This window comes from Eublepharis macularius, chromosome 14, assembly GCF_028583425.1.
Source record: "Eublepharis macularius isolate TG4126 chromosome 14, MPM_Emac_v1.0, whole genome shotgun sequence".
NCBI lineage: Eukaryota > Metazoa > Chordata > Lepidosauria > Squamata > Eublepharidae > Eublepharis > Eublepharis macularius.
In genome coordinates, this window is record NC_072803.1 from 37,623,418 (window position 1) to 37,640,378 (window position 16,961).

General features: G+C 42.9%; 1 protein-coding gene across 1 annotated transcript; it reads right to left on the minus strand.

The window, feature by feature from the left end:
- Positions 1-1,989: 1,989 nt before the first annotated feature.
- SNRNP27 (small nuclear ribonucleoprotein U4/U6.U5 subunit 27) lies at positions 1,990-10,775 on the minus strand. The gene is made up of 6 exons (XM_054997184.1): positions 10,684-10,775; positions 9,340-9,460; positions 7,869-7,981; positions 6,476-6,555; positions 4,768-4,832; positions 1,990-3,607 (listed from the first exon to the last, which is right to left on the minus strand). The coding sequence occupies exons 1-6, from the start codon at positions 10,718-10,720 to the stop codon at positions 3,553-3,555; spliced, it is 471 nt and encodes a 156-aa protein (XP_054853159.1). The 5' UTR covers positions 10,721-10,775; the 3' UTR covers positions 1,990-3,552.
- Positions 10,776-16,961: the final 6,186 nt, after the last annotated feature.

The following is a 16,961-nucleotide window of genomic DNA, read 5'->3' on the forward strand; positions in this document are numbered from 1 at the left end:
TGAACGGCAGCCCGTGCAAAGCAGTTGCCGGTGCCCATTTAGCATCAGAGGCCTGTAGCCATTGTGCCCGCATGCCAACTAAGCAGGCCTAGCTGGTTTGCACGGGTTCAAACCAGACGCTGTGTAAGCGCATGGTGCATTTTGCTCAGCTAGTGTCACTTTTAAATGTAGCCAGACTTCTGCTTAGAGATCCAAGAAGAGAAGCTAGCTTGATTGGTAAGAGGAGGTGCCCGACTGACATGCAACCATGAGCCCGCTGGTCCTTGAAGAGTGCCGGTCCTTCGGCAGTCAGGACCACACCAGTTATGATGCCAGCTACTATGAGCCCTTCCTATCACTCTGCCCTAACAAGGCCACTAGCACCATCAAGGCTAAGTATAAATTTGTTTTCTTATCAAGGAGCTGGAATTTTTTGTTACATACTTTATACCCCACATTTTTGTCCCACAGGGTGCCCAAAATGGCTTGCATTGTTCTCCCATCTTACCCTCACAAGAACCCTGTGAGAGGTAGGTCGCTTCACAAGCTTCCATGGCAGAGCAGGGACTGAAGCTTCCTAACGCTGAATCACTCATAGATCCATTAAAGTCAGTATTGATGTATTCAGTGGCAGCAGCTCTCCTAGGTTGCTACCGTCTTTCCCATTACATATTTATTGCATTTTTTAAAAAACTAGGAATGTCAGGGGTTGCACCTGGGACCTTTTGCATAAAAAGAAGCTGGTCAACCACTATGATCTGCCCAAAGCTGGGGCTCCCAGATCCCAATCCAACATTCTAAGCACTACACAACTCTGTCACAACAGTAGCCATTTTTGGAGTGTACAGAGCACTTAATTTTAGATATTCATCTTCCATTTTATTATGAAAAAGCTTACAAGACTGCTTACAAAAATTAAACTGAAACTACGCCATTAAGATTTAACAGGACGGCAGCAGCACACAATTTGGCTGCAGCTCTATGCAAGAGATCTTGTTCTCTCCCCCCCTCACCTTCTAGAGGACAATAGCCCTGAGGAGTGACAGCATGACTGACTTTCTTCTCTCTTTTGCACATACACACTTTCCAGTGCTCAAAGCAATCCTGTTCAGTAGATCAATACTGTTTTCCCCATATTGCTAATGGGGTGAGGTGTCTGATACAGGGAGAGGAGTGCCTCATGTCAGGGTACTTGAGAGTACAAAGCCAAGGTGAAATTTAAGCCGGGAACACCTGGATCTCACATACTAACCCAGTTCTCAGAGAGATGGAGCAACATCATGCAAGATTCATTAAGAGACAATTTTCTGTTCCTGTTTTCTGAGAAGATTCTGTTCTGAGCACCTTTTACTTACTATGGAACAGTTCACAGACAGCATAAACAGGCAGCAAACAAATGTATTAGCCTTAACAAAAGAAAAATTTTTAGGTACCTCTAGTGGGGGTTTTAAACACCAAGTCCACCTGACTCCTGACCACAGTGCTTTATTTGAAGCTCCTCCACTATTAAACATTTTTGGCAACTGGAGATTGTAGGTGACTGCCAGTGAAACATACAGGCCACTGGCCTGATATAATACACCATGTAGCTCTCTGTACCAGAGCACAGGTCTGTTTCAATGCAGATCCAGTAAAAGAGGGGGGCTTGATTTGCCCAATGTTAAAGCTATGCTGCTATACACAATTATGTACCACACTCTCAATGCATGCTTAGACTGTAGGAGTTAGGACACATAGTGCATCCACAGATCAGTCACAGTGCAAGCCAGCCCCACTGGATCTAAAAGAGTTCAAAGGAGCTAGATTATAGTCTTAGCCGCTCCAAACTAAGGGTTAACTCCCCCTACAGTCCCCGTTCAAGATTAAGGCACTCCAAAACTGATACCAGAACCACAGAAATGGGGAATTTTAAAGTCACTCAGTTGAAGGGGAACTAGCTTTTGTTATTTCTCCAACCAACCCCACTTTTTATCACCTCAACAAGTTTTTAACGATTAAATTTCCACCAGACATGACAAGTGAACTTTATTAGAACAGGCTAGTGTGTACACTCCAAGAATTCCTTTATGTGATCTGACAGGCTTGACTTTAGAATTGTCTGTGGGATAATCTTGCACAAGGCACACCCGCTTGGACTGTGTGCTAGCAATATCCTGTTAGCTTTAGGACTCTACATTTATTTGTGTGGGGGAGGAATAAATCACATAATCATTCTAGGTCAAAGGAAGCTGAGCAAGTGATTTTAATCTGGATTGTACCTCTGTCAAATTCAGTGTGGAAGGTAGAAGAAGACAGTTAAAACATGCTGTGCATGATACTAGAAAAACAACTAACAAGGAAGCCTGATCTTTAATTCAGAAGCAAGTCTGGGTGAATTATGCACTTTTCTCTCCTAATTTAATTGTGCCTTGGTCTGCAGCTTTCAGCAGTAAGTACTCTAAAGGAAAAGAGCAAAATTCTGATGGTATTCATTTCCTAAGATGAAAAACCAAAATGGCACTCTCTCCTACACTTATGCAGTGCCCAATCCATCAGAAAGTCTTCCATTTTACAAGATGGGAGCTTGAGCTAATGGATCATATCCATCTGCCTATGCTTTCGTCACTTCTGCACTTCATCTTAAGCCTTGTAGGTGCCACAAACATTCATTAAAAACTGCAGCATGTGCAAGCATCCAACACAGCTGCCTCCTGCCTTTGTGAACTGGTATTTAGTCCCTCCAGAGAACAATCTATCATGACGACTAGTTTCAGTGACTTATAGGAAGGGGGAGGAGAAATCACTCAGCATTGGTTGTTTTTCCCTGAGCATGTTGGGCAAAGCTCTTACTAAGGCTAACTGTTCTCATGAGCACAGAGCACTCCCCCCCCCCCCAACACATACACACTAGTCCAAAAATTCCCTACTGAAGGTGACATGAATTATGTCTATCAATTGCACAAAAAGCAAACGTTAGATTTTTTTTGTGAACATTGGGAGAAATTCACCAATAGTATTACACAAAAATCACATAAACAAAATAAGAGTTCTCGCATGCTGTTTTTTCTGAAATCCAAAATTACTGCGGTGCCATCTGCTGGAAAGAAGTGGACTGAAGATACTAGACAACCACCATGAGCAGGACTAGGAATAAGTTGGGAGGTGAAGTAGATGGACTGCTGAAAAGCAGTTTTTTCCTCTAAACTTCTCAGGAAAAAGTCTTGTTATGTATTTACCAGCATATTTATGTTATGTATTTACCAACATGCCTCAGCAAGACAAATCTAATTTGCATCCTAATGCTTATCCTCTAATTATACTCTGATTTCAAGTGTGCTCCAGGAAATACAGATTCTTCCTTTTCCTTTTTTAATTTTAGCTGGTAATATTTAAAAATTAAAACCTACAAAAAAGGGAAAGACAAGCAGAGGCCATTTTCAGAAAAACAAAAATGTTACCGTGTCCCCTTAGGAGATAAAAGTCATTTTGAAAAGCTCTTTCCAAATGAGCTCCTTGCCTTCTTTGCCACAGGTACTGCTGCCAAGACAATTTAGTGATGGGAGTTAAGTCTTTTCATGTGTCACAAGTGCAGTATCAGGCAATAAAATCCAGAGGCCTGTTGAAACCACCTTTCCTGTTCATGTACTGCCTGCAAGAAAAGCAAAAGTTAGCAGCAAATTACCCCGAAGCCCCATCACCCAAACTGCTCAGAGCTATTCCGGGCCACAAAATGGTAGAAATCTCACCAGGTAGTGCCTGTATGGTTTCAAACTTAGATAGCTAGAAGCTTTCCATCACATCAGAAAAATGAAAGCCATGATTATCTGGATACAAACTGGATCACAGAATGTATGATCATTGTGGAACAGTAAAACAAACAAACCTGATTTCACATATATTTTAAAATATATAGCAGAATGCCAAAGTGATGATGGCAGGACAACAACTGTAGTGCCCTACCAGTCTGTGTCCCTATGAAACAGGTTCCTCAGAAGGTGGCAGACTAATTTACACAGTTATCAGTGAACCTTGGCAAGGAAGGAAGCATGAGGTGAGGGTCATCTAGAAGACCGTTTGCTCTCTCTCAACCCTCAATCGTTGGCATTTTATTTGTATTTAAACTCAATTCCCCTCCAGTGCAGTTGGCCAACTCCACTGAATTTATGAATTTCTATAACAATTCAAGTTCAGTATAGCTCATCTCAGACAAAGATACTTTCCACAGACACCTACGCTCATTTGCTTCAAATACCCGAACCTCTCTTATTTGGGTTAACTGAGAAACACACAGCTCCTTTTGCAAGCATTCCTGAGAAACACAGTATGATGGGCAAAGCCATTTTCTGTTCAGTATAAGCAGCATCTCAGAGTTTCTCTACATGAGATGCCTCAGCACATGTTCGTCAAATGTAGGGAGATGCAATGTTAGCCAGGAAGCATAGGTTAAAAAGACAGCCTGTGGAGATTGCTTATCAGAGGGTTTGTTAATTTCATCTTCGCCTTTACCTCTGTCAATTTCACCTCTTCAGTCTAAAACTGTGTGGGATCATAACCAGAGGGCAGTGAGGAATAGAAATGGGCTCGAGCTACCTTCCAGAGCTGGGCTTGGACCTGGAGAAGTTATAATTAGCTGAAGTTTCCCTTCTGGCATTTCACAGCCCCTTCACACAGCTCCAGGGTATAGCGAAGCCTTTGCCCTGTTGCCAGCTCTTTTTAATCTGCCCTTCCCTGCTAACATTGCATCTCCCGACATGTGTTCTTCATGTGTCAGATGTCTCGTGTAGAGAGGCTCTTAGAGTCATGACTAACCTGTATTTCCTCTTCTGGGACACATTTATAGCATATGCATTTACAGAGCCGTCCACTTTCTTGCCCTGAAAAGGAAAACAAAAAATCACCTTCCAAATCAGCTTTGGGCAAAAATAACCAAAACAGTACATGTTGGGGTGGGGGTGGGTGAAATGGGAAAGAAAAGAGAATTCATGAATCTCAAAGCCATTTACTGGCTTTCTGTTTTGTTAATCATATTTCGTTCCCATTTCTTGAAAGGGCTTTGGCTGTAAAAGGCCAAGATGAAGTAAATTAATCCAATTATACCCAACATGGCTATAACAGTCTTCGGCACAGAACTAAACAATGCATCATCTACAGTAGATCAGACGTGGCCAATTCACACTGCAGAGCTACATGCAAAAGAAATGCCAGTGGGGAACTGACAGTTCATCAGGTTCACTGAGCAAAGGTTGGGTTAAGTTTCTGGTAACCCAGAACAGCTCTACTGCACAAGTTGCAAACACAACATTGGAGGAAAAAGATGACTTCTTTGCTACTAACAGTATGATGGCATATTTGATTTTTCTGCCACCTCTGCTCTATACTTCATCTCAATACTTTCCTTTTTAAGCCGCTCCCTAGAGAACTAAGGGATTGCTCTATACCTACAGGGAGAGGGCATTTGGGGCTATGGTGTCAATGGCTCTGGGTGAAGTCCCTATTGCAACTAGAGCCTTGACAAAAACGCTGACTAAACTAATTCTCCAAGAACCTCCTGAATGTCCAAAACCATCAGGGGTCTCCAGGAGCACGACCAATTGAACTGGTTCCCCAATTAAAATGTGGCAATGGTCCTTCCCTGCCCATTTTGTGAAGGGTCCAGGGCACAGTGGCAGAGCACAAGCTTTGCATGCAGGTTCAATTTCTGGATCTCCAGGAACAAGAGCTGGGAAAAGAACTTTCTCTACCTGAGATTGTGGCAAAACACTACTTGGCAGAGTAAACAAAACTGAGCTGGAAGGACTAATGGTCTGGCTTCTAAAAGGCAACCATCTATGTTTATATGCTCATTTAGATCCCCCACCCACCATTAAACTAAGTTATGATAGAGCAATCTCTCAATAGCTATTAGCAAAGAAACCTAACTAAAATTTCTGGAAATAGTTTACCAGTCTTTTTTCTGTGCTGAGAAAGGAGGGAAACCAATTAATATTACATCAGACTTGGTTAACATACAGGATTACTCTGTTGCTCCTTGGATTTTTTTTTAAAACAGTAAGTAAAACAGCAACTGCCAATGAATATTTCTATCATTATAGTTCATTGTCCCAATGCCGAAGTTCACTTTCCAAAGCGGCTGTTAGTAGAAAAGTCTTAATTCTACTATTAAAAAAACAATTATGCAACCCTTAGCTAATTTCTCATTCATTTTATACATTTATTCTGGTTTAGCAGGTCAGAGGCAAGAATTCTGCTGAGAAGCAACAGCTGGAGATCTTTTCCAGTCCCTCTCTTACTTCCAAGTTGGCAGCCGGCATAGTTCACACATATCAAGTGTTTCTTCACAAGAATAATACAGAGTTCAAGAAGCTGAATTCTGTACCCAGCACCATAATCTGATGTTTCTGTGCTCTCATAGAGTTGGATGATACACACATTCCTGCTGATGAGGTTACTGACTGAAAAGCAAATATAGCCCACCCCATAGCAGTTAAAAACCCAGGAGCCAAGGACAAACACTCACCTTTGTTGTGTCAAAGGATGCAAAACCCATCATTTTCATCATTTCTATTTCTTCCTCTGTCTTTCCCTCTAGATCTTCTTCTGGAAAGGATTAACACAATCCAGAGATAAAGGAAACAATATGCAACTAGGAGGAGGAATTTACGGCATATACGAACAGGGGGAAACTGGGATCAAGAGCTGCAAAGAATCACACTACTCCGGCCGCTATTTGGTTTCCCCAAGACTCAGGAGAAGCTTTAGTCCCAAACATGTTTCTTAAAGAGCCTTCTTTTCAGACATTCTGGGAATTAAATCTGTCCCTTTGCTATATGTAACGAGTACACAGAAACCTTGGATTTCTGGGGATTACCACATTTCCGTAGAGGTGTTCGATGTATTGTCGAAGGCTTTCACGGCCGGAGAACGATGGTTGTTGGGGGTTTTCCGGGCTGTATTGCCGTGGTCTTGGCATTGTAGTTCCTGACGTTTCGCCAGCAGCTGTGGCTGGCATCTTCAGAGGTGTAGCACCAAAAGACTTTTGGTGCTACACCTCTGAAGATGCCAGCCACAGCTGCTGGCGAAACGTCAGGAACTACAATGCCAAGACCACGGCAATACAGCCCGGAAAACCCCCAACAACCATTACCACATTTCGTTGGCAAGTATGTTGTCTTTGTAGATGTCAGCAGTTTTGCAAGGATGCTAACACCACCTTAAATGCACTAATATGCATTTATTAGTAACCAACCTTAATCAGTCAGCAACGAGACTTTATTATTCTGCCCTATGAAGCAAAACCTTGTTTAGGCCTGTACTAGTTAACGTTGGTCTGGTAAGACACTACATTCATTTTTTCATTCGCTGAAACTGAGAGCAATAACTACTAAGAACACATTTTGATGAGTAGGTTGCTATACATTTACAATAAAAAACACCTCCTAGCAACCTATCATATGAAAGCTAACCCTACTGTGTTTTGAAGATATCCAATTAGGTATAAAATGTTGCCTGACAAACGTGGCAATTTCTCAGTAACAGCTGAGCTACATTGGAGAAAGATGTGCTAATTGTGTGAAAAATGGGAATCAAATCAATATTGATTGTACCAGCAAAGTAGTCATATGGAAAGGTCTTCAGGCTCAATTCCAGCATGCTAAGCACTGGCTCTTCTCAAGAACATTAGCTACACACTCTATAGAACCCAAAAGTCATCAAGTCAGGTTCCTTGTTCAAAGACTGGATCCTGCTCACACCCTCCCTTCATGTTAACAGCTCACATTAACACCCTGTGCTCTCAGTAATAAACCCATATAATCCAGACCACAGGATGAGAGAGCTGGCAATGGCAAGGGGCACTGAGTCAAAGTGTTATTCAGTCAGGCTTGCAAAACCACAAGGCTCTGTTTCATTACCTGTGATCTGGCGCTCTTTGCCCTTGGAGTCTTTGACTTCTTTCTTTTCGTCATCTCTCCTTTCTTTCTGTCGGGAAGGAGAAAGGGAGCTGGATCTGTGTCGACGGGGAGACCTAGAATGTCAACCGAGGGCAGTTCTCATCTTAACAGTGAGAGGAAATGGAGAAGTACGCTTTGCCAGGTTACAAGAAAACAACAAAATATGAAGTACTTGCATATTCACGGGGCCGCAAAGATGTGCAATCAGAAAATCACTAATGCTACAAGTCTAAATCTGTGTGCTAGAAAACTTACTAACAATTAGCACTATGTATTTATTTTATTTATTAAAATAATTATATCCCACCCTTCCATGTGGTTCAAGGCAGCTTACAATAATAGTTAAAAACATTATCAAAATCAAAATAAAAGAATAAAATTCAAGTCTCTCCCTTCCTCTTACATAGTTATTGTCCTTCTTATATAGGAACTTGCCCACCAAAAAGACTTTATTGTCAATGAGATATGACAAGGGAATGTAGGGGGCATGCCTCTGCAAGCAGGTAATGAATTTTCCCATCATGTTCATAGGCAGCCCTTTGCAAAAGAAGCTTGGAAATGTTGTTATCCTGAAACCACCAAGCTCCAATTTAGGCTCAGTGATAGCAACTGGCTCAAGGTCATACATCTCAGTAAACAAGTTTGTGAACCCAAGCAACAGTGCACTGTGTACAGTACAGAACTGCCCCTGCTCAAATAGCTAGTGATCTATCACCAAGGCCAGATGGAGAAGAGTCTGTAACCCTTCTTTCTGGCTGAAAACCCTCCCTTCCTTCCAGCTAAAACCAAAAAAAAAATAGGCAGCGACCAGTCATTCTTCATATGTGCACCAAGAACTCAGTGAAGTTCAATTTTAAATGATATTTGTATTTTAATTGTTCCAAGCTGCTTTGGCTTAATAATTAATACTTCCAAACTGCTTTGGTTGAAAATTTTTGGTTAAAAAGTGGGATAAAATTACAACGATCCATAATGTTAGAACACAGACCTGCTGGGTCAGCCAAAATCTGCAAAGGAATTTAATAGCTGCTCACAAAATGTCCTTCATTTCCACCATTAAACCATGAACAATGCCCCTCATTCTCTTTGTCAAACATCACACAGCAAAGTTTCTGAATACGGTAGGCAGAAAGCAGTAAACGTGGCAAAGGTTACCAAGAAATGGAAGGGAAAGGAACAGACTTTTCCCTCTCATATGCAAACACTTCTGGGAGAAGCAAAGGAACTCTCTGAAACAAAAGCTACTATCGGAATGAAAAGGCAAGGCATTCATGCATCCCTGACACATAACCATATCTAGCCATTTTCCCCACAGAGGTTTCTAACAGCAAAAGCTACTAGTCTGCTCTATGCCTATAAGAAGAATGGTAGTTGTGAGAAATTACTCACTGGCCTTATAGAACAGCACTACTATTCAATGTCTCTTTCTCACCTGGATCGCCTCCTGTGTGGTGAACGGGACCGGCTTCTTCTTCTCTCTCTCTCCCGGGACCTTGACCGCTCCCTCCGCCTCCTCTCCCTCTCTCGTGAGGTGGATCTAGAGCGCCGACGTTCTTTGTTGAAAAAAAGAATGAAGAAATATTACATAAAGGAATAACGAGAGACAAAATCTTTGTTATGAAAACTTGTATTTCTATAACTTTCACTCACTTCTGCAATAACAAACCATACATTAAAATCGTCAAGCCTTTACAGGCTGCCCAAAGACAAACCAATAGCAATGTTCCTTTTTCACTAATTCTTTTTGTAAGTTAAGGCAGATGGGCATGTTTTTCTCTCTGGGAGAGTGGAACATCCCATTTTGCATTCTGCACCCTGCTTGTTCCAAAAGAGCTCCAAGGGGAAACTAATATCATGTCTCTTTTAATCATTACAATAACTTTATGAGGAGCATTAATCAGAGAGCCATGTTGGCTTCCAAGTGAAATTTTCCTAATTTATGCACCACCTAAGCATGCATAGGGTTTGGCGAAAAGCAGCACAAGACAAACAGCCTGTGAGGAATTTACAATCTACAACTTGCAGTGGGGTGGAAAACAAAAGTAGATGCATGGACTAGAAAAAGAAGGCACAGGCCCCAAAAGGGCTCCTCACAGAGGGGACAAGGAGGGAAGAAGCAAAGGACCCCAGAACCAGTCCAGTCTTCCCACCTGCCTCTAAGGGGCTCAGCTATGGTTACCAACCTCCAAGTGGAGCCTGGAAATCTCCCAGAATTACAATTGATTCAAGAACTACAAAGGTTGGTTCTACAGAAAATAGCAGTTTCAGAGAATGATTATATGGCATTATACCACTGAGGTCCCTCCCCTCCCCAAACTCTGCCCTCCCCAGGCTCCACTCCCAAACCTCCAGGAATTTCCAACCTGCAGCTGGCAATCCTAGTGCAGACTGATAGACTGTGAAGTTGATCCAGGCCTTGACAAGAATAAGAGAGCCGGAAAGTCTGTGGTTGCCAATCTCCAGGTGGGGCCTGTACACCTCCCAGAATTACAACTGATCTCCAGACAACAGAGATCAGTTCCCCATTAGAAAACGGCTGATTTGGAAGGCAGACTCTACGGCATTATATCCACTAAGGTCTCTCCCCTTCCCAAACCTCAGTTCTCCAGCCCTTCCAAATCACTAGGAATTTCCCAACCCAGAGTTAGCTACGCTATGTGGCAACCCTAGGCTTAGCAACGAAGAAACATCTTTTAGGAGGGGGGGAGGTGTTCAAGAGCGCCACACTCCTGGACGTGCGGAGCCAAACCCGGCTATAGCAGCCTCTGCTACTCACCCCTGCGAGGCGGGGACCTGGAGCGACTTCTACCCATCCCGCCTCTTTCCAGCCGATGCTACGGAACGCTCCCCCGGTCACCTAATAGGACTTCCGTCCCGGCGGTCCGTCGTCTTTCAATCCGGTGGGAAGATTCCGCCCATCGGCTTCGGTTCCGCCTCTGGGATTGGCCCTTCCGATCTGTTTGGGGCCAGGCGTCGACCAATCCGCGAGTGGCGGGTTTGCAAGGAGCGCTAAAGCGTCGTCGGGAAGCGCGGCGGCTCTTCAATGTGGCGGTTCCGCATGTTGAAGCAAAAGATAAAAACGAGACCTCCGCGCTTTGGGCTTCTTTTCTCATTTGTGAGATTTAAAAGTAACGCATTACCCTTGCATCCTATTGTTATGAGAAGCGTTCTGTTGTCTCCTATCCGTGTTGAGGCTTGGATTCACACGTGCTACAGAATGCCTTTTCAGACCCTTTCCTGCAGTTGCTGCGCATGTATGAAAAACGGAAAGGCAGTTGAGTTTGTAGGGGGCGCCTGAAGATATTGCTGGACCAACGGAAAGGTGGATTTTCCTGCTGCGTTTCAGCCTGTGGCTTTACTGGGCAGGTGTGATTTTTTCAGCCTACGGTTGCCAATCTCTAGATGGGCCTTCAGGTATGCCTGATTTACAGCCGATCTCCAGTCACAGAAGTCAGTTCCCCTGGAGGAAACGGCTGCTTTATTTTACCCTGCTGAGGTCCCCCTCCCCAAACCTCATCCTCCTCTCCAAATCTCCAGGAATTTCTCAATCCTTCGTTGGCATCCCTACTTAACATTCACTGGACCTAAATTTTAAATAGGTAGGGCAGCCGTGGGCACAACCTGATTCTCATGGTTTATTTAAGGTCGTTTTTGATTCAGAGTATTCATGAATTTAAAATGGAGAAAACATTCAAGGTGTTCATGAATTTATTCATGTCTTTCATGAATTTAAAACAGAAAACATATATGGCATTTCCTTCCAACAGTGAAATGATGATTTTTATAGAATGTTAAGTTGTATTTCCAGAAGCATTTAGATTTTAATACAATACTGCTTTACTCCAATTTCACGAATTCATCAGTAAAATAATTGAGACAGAAAATAAATCAACTGAATTTTTAGAAAATCAGTGGTGAGCCTAATTATTGCAGGTGTGTGTGTGTTAAATTAGTGCTTCAGCACCTGGCTTCCTGGTGTCTTCACTAAATTTTGATCTATCCAGCAGCTTTAGCTTTTGTTAGCATTAATACCTTTGAGCCATCTCAACCATCAAGATTAACTGAGAATGCTGCCTTGGCTGTACCATCTGTGCCCCACCTTCAAACTGCAATGGCACACAGAAAAAAGGTGGCTATGAACAACTGTAGAACCATCCATTCCCTGGAGTTCTATCAAAATGTAAGCCTGTACACTTTCTGTAAGTGATACCACATTTTCCTTACTGTGGTGGCAGACAACAAATGGAGTTAAGCAGCCATGAGTAATTTTAATTGTTGGCTCTTTTGTTGTTATTATGTGCATATTTTATTTTTTCTTGAGGGGGTAGTAAAGGTATTTTTTTTCTCTACTGTTTTGCTGGGCTGACCCAAGACATGTTAATTCAAGAGGCTGCCCAGCCTAGTTTGAGTTTACCAAAATTCTTTGACCACCCGGTCGTGCTGCAATGCATAACCAATCTACAGTGCCAAGTAGCTGAGAGCAGTGGTCTAGCCCTGCTTTTAGGAATACGAAGTGAAGCGTTCCCGGGATTGTCCGAGAAGGATAAAGACAGACATGCTCGCACAGCGGAGAAACCAGCTGTTTATGTTCACTATGAAAGTATGCTCACTCAGCCTGTTTAATACAAGCCAATTGGTCAAACTCAGCCACCCAGCCATGTGTTGGGGCCTTCCAAGTACTTGGCAGCCTTCTCGTTTTTGCATTCCCTGATAGGCAGACAGCCAGGCAGACGGTGAATGAAGGCTCTGGTGAGCAGAGTTTGGTCCCAGTTTGCACAGGGATGGGGCCCTTTCAGTGGTAGAACATAGAGATGATGTGAAGGCCTTGGACAAAAATAGAATGGGGGGAGGGGTGTCTCCATTTTTTTCTGAGGACCTTTGGGGGGAAATTTTCTGAGGACATTTGTGCAGTGTCCAGATGATACACTTGCTTTGTTTACAAAAGAATTTGTTTTCTACCTTCAACTTTTATTTTTCCTACTTTTTTGATGGAAAAGATTAAGATGCATGTGCTATGGAAGGAAAGGGTGCAATAATTGTTCAATTGTTTCTTAAACGTTGGGCATACTTGCAATTTTTCTTTTAGAAAATAAAGGCATTTATACTATAAAATTCCATAAATATGCCAAATAGTACAATTTTAAATTATCAATCGTAAATGATTAATGATGCATTTTATATTGTTAAATCAGGTAAGAAGTTTAGCTTTGATAGGAAAGTGAGTACAGCATATATTTCAATTTCCCCCCAAACCTCAGTTTTTCCCCCAGGACAAAAATGTCTTTCTTCTGTGGCTTCAAAAGTTCCAATCTTACATCTCTAGCAGAGCACCTGCTTTACATGTGGAAGGTCCCAGGATCAGTCCTCGGCATGTCCAGTTAAAGGAATCAGGTTGCAGGTATTGCAAAAGACCTCCACCTAAATTCCTGGAGTGTTGCTGCCGGTCAAAGTAGGCAGTACTGACCATGGTGGACTGATGGTCTGACTCAGAATATGAGTTCATGGAACATAGGAACTGCTTTGCTTTAACAGAGTCATGCCTGTCTAGACCTGTATTCTGTTTTAAACACTGGCCAGTCAATTGCCTCCCCTGTTGCTGTTTGTCCCTAGCACCCTGGTACTCAGAGGTATAGTGTTTTTGAATATGAAGTCTCAACTGATAGACCTTCATGAATTGGCCAAACCCTGTAAGAATAACATCCTTCAGAGGCATGGAACTCATCTTGCCCTAAATATGGAGGCACAAGAGCTTTTGAGTCCACAGTTCCAATGACGTACTCCAAGTGAAAAAAACGCTGTAACAGAATCACAGAACTCTGATTTTCAGTCTTGTTGGATACTTTGTTCCTGCCCATATTAAATACAAGAGATTTCTGAAAGGCTTTCAGTGATCTGGTGGAAGTTTATTTGTGTGGGTTTCCCCCAATCCCGAGCAATCAAAAGAAACAATAGCATTTATTCAGTAGTGTCTTGCTTGGCCTAGACTTTTGCATCCCAATGATACCAACATCTCCCTCTCAGCTGAGCACAATTGCTTTAATACTGCAATATCCATTACCTCAAGAAAAGAAGAGCATATACAAATTGCCCGTATGTAGAGACATGCAGCATTAGCAGAGTAGCAAAGCGACACCATTTGGAAGGGCTCACCTGCTGACGTGTAAAATTCTCGTGGAGACGACAGGTATTCAGAGATTTTTAAAAACCAAAGTACGATACAAAAAGGAAGATATAAAATTGCAAAGAAAAGCAACCATCAAGAAAACGAATTGCCCGTCGAATTGTTTCCATTGTTTTAAAAAGTGGTTGTAGCGTACAGAACAAAAATAGAGGCTTTTGTGTAATAATGCACAGAGAAAGGAGCCATTATCAGTCACAAGAGAAGGGATTATTTACATCTGAACTCCAAAGGTAGATTTCACAATATCAGTAAAAGGCCAAACACAGGGCTCATATTTACAGAGGGCAACATTAAATAGCACTTTGAAGCAACGATTGTCAGACATGGACAGTTAACTTCTTAGCAGCCTGACTGGTGCAGAGAGCTTTATATCTGTTTAGCTATTGGGACTTTTTTTCTGGGTGATCTGGGCCAGGAGCATCTCTGATTGGGGAGGGGGGGCGGTTTGCTGAGGGAGAGGGAAGCAGGAGATTCCCAGTATGTCTTTTATTTGCTTCTCCCTCTGCAACAGCATGCTGCTGTTTTAATTTTGCAACCTGCAATCCATTCTTTGTGCCTCTCTCTGGGGGAGCAGCAGAGAGGATGGCTTGGAGATTGGCACTGGATCTGGAACTTGGCTTCACACATCTTTGAGCCCTGGGCAGCTTCCTAGCTTTTCCAGGCTTCTGCCACTGGCTGTGATCCAGGCTGCTGCTAATGTCCGTGTGTATTGGGGCTGCCAGGGAAAGGCTGAGAATGTGGACTGCTTGCAGATGGGCATGATGCAGCATTACCAGTCAATCAGAAAGAGAGATCCGATGTCATTTAGTATTTCTAACCTTTGTTAGCTTTTCCTGTCACTTTAGCAGCTTCACCATTGCCTTTGCACCCACTTCTTGCTCTTCCAGAAATCCTATGCTATATCTAGGTTCTTCAAAAAGAATTTTGTTAAGATGTATGAAGGTGCGTGAACCAGGCCAGGTCCTGTGATTGTTGGGGTCGGGGGGGGGGGTTGCTGCAGGAACGTGCTCTTTCAGAGATCAGCTTAGCAGGAAACCCCCACATGGGCCTTGTCACTCTTATACAGCCACTCTAATACAGTGGAATTCATATCGTTAAGAGGTAAATCTGCTCCTTCCTTGAAAGTTTCTGGGAAGTCTGTAAAGAATTCTCTTTTTCCAGAGGACTTTCAGAATTATTTGATACTGTCTGATGGTTTAATCTGGTTTGGTGTGGGAATTACTTTATTTAATAATTTTAGGGATTTTGTTGTTCACTTTGTGCATTTTATAAAATGAAAAAGGAAGATCCCACATTTTCTAAAATGAAGCAGTTGGTTTGTCCCAACTCCCTGTGATTTTGGCAGTGACACAAATGTACTAGTATTGTACACATTGCACACAAATGTATTATGTGAGCTGCATTGGTTGCCTGTGGAGTACCGGATCAGATTCAAGGTTTTGGTACTGACCTATAAGGCCCTACCCGGCGTATCTGCGGGACCGTGTCTCCCCATATATTCCCCGGAGGACACTCCGATCAGGGGATAAACAGCTGTTGGTGGTCCCTGGCCCCAAGGAGGCCTGCTTAGCCTCGACCAGAGCCAGGGCCTTCGCACTCCTGGCTCCCACCTGGTGGAACACTCTGTCTTCTGAGACCAGGGCCCCGCCTGTAAGACAGCTGTTCCGCCAGGCACACGGTTGAGCTCTGGGCCTCTGCCGGCCTGAAACAATAAAGGGTGTATAAAATCTAACCCTCCCTGCAGAGGCTGTCCACCATCCTGTTTTAGTTTGTAAGGCTGACTGTATAATTAGAAATATGTTTTATTTTAATGATGTTTTTAAATGTTTTATGGAAATGAATTTTATTGTATTTTAATGGGTTGTGATCCACCCTGAGCCCGCCTGCAGGGAGGGCAGAATAGAAATAATAACATTCGATTTATATACCGCACTTCAGGACAACTTAATGCCCACTCAGAGCAGTTTACAAAGTATGTTGTCATTATCCCCACAACAAAACACTCTGTGAGGTGGGTGGAACTGAGAGAGCTCCAGAGAGCTGTGACTAGCCCAAGGTCACCCAGCTGGATTCAAGTGGAGTGGGGAATCAAACACAGCTCTCCAGATTAGAGTCCCACACTCTTAACCACTACACCAAACTGGCTCTGTGTGTGAAAATGTGAATAAAATAAAAAGTTTTCAGACTAAATAGTCATCTGTGGTATGGAGCTTTGGTAGCTCTCCTGTGTTTCTTCGTGGTCCGCCAGGGGAATAGTCAGTGCCTTCTTGACCAACCCCCCTTTGTACCAAGTTCATATGGCAAGAACATACACAAAGGTATTTGCTGCTGGTGAATACGTGAGGAGGGCCCCAGCGGTGGCTAGTAATGAAGCCGAGCATTTTCTCTTGAGCAGGTAGATTTGGATTGCTGGCAACCACCTGCTGACTGACCCCACCCACTCTGCTGAGATCTATGGGCTGAAAGAAAGAAAACATGGATGAACACTACAACTTTTCTTCGTTTTGATGGGGATTGGAAAGGAGTTTAATCCGTCCCCAAAGCCTGGGACAGCCTGATCACATTTTTTTCAAATAATAAAATATCTCTGTGTAAGCCCCCCCCCCCCCGTCTTCATCCTCTATGAAGCAAAGATCATATTTTTTATTATGGTTCCTTCCTAGGGGGAAAAGAAACTTCCGCTCCCTAGGGAACAAACACCCATTGATCAGCTGCAGATAATTACTGGGCTATTTTAAAATAATTACACACTTGCTTATGGTTTGCTGATTGCATGGAAGAAGTTCTCCTGTGAACAGATTCAAATCATAAATGAATAACTACTGAGTAAATGTCTTGTAATTACAGACAGAGATTGGGAGTCTTTGTTCCCC

What these genes read in the sequence shown, in the direction of transcription:
- SNRNP27 (XM_054997184.1), bottom strand. Translation starts at nt 10,720, where the DNA reads ATGGGTAGAAGTCGCTCCAGGTCCCCGCCTCGCAGGG. An exon ending in CAGGTCCCCGCCTCGCAGGG is followed by an intron (nt 9,461 to 10,683) that starts GTGAGTAGCAGA and finishes TTTTCAACAAAG; the next exon opens with AACGTCGGCGCTCTAGATCC. An exon ending in CATCCTTTGACACAACAAAG is followed by an intron (nt 4,833 to 6,475) that starts GTGAGTGTTTGT and finishes TTTCCTTTTCAG; the next exon opens with GGCAAGAAAGTGGACGGCTC.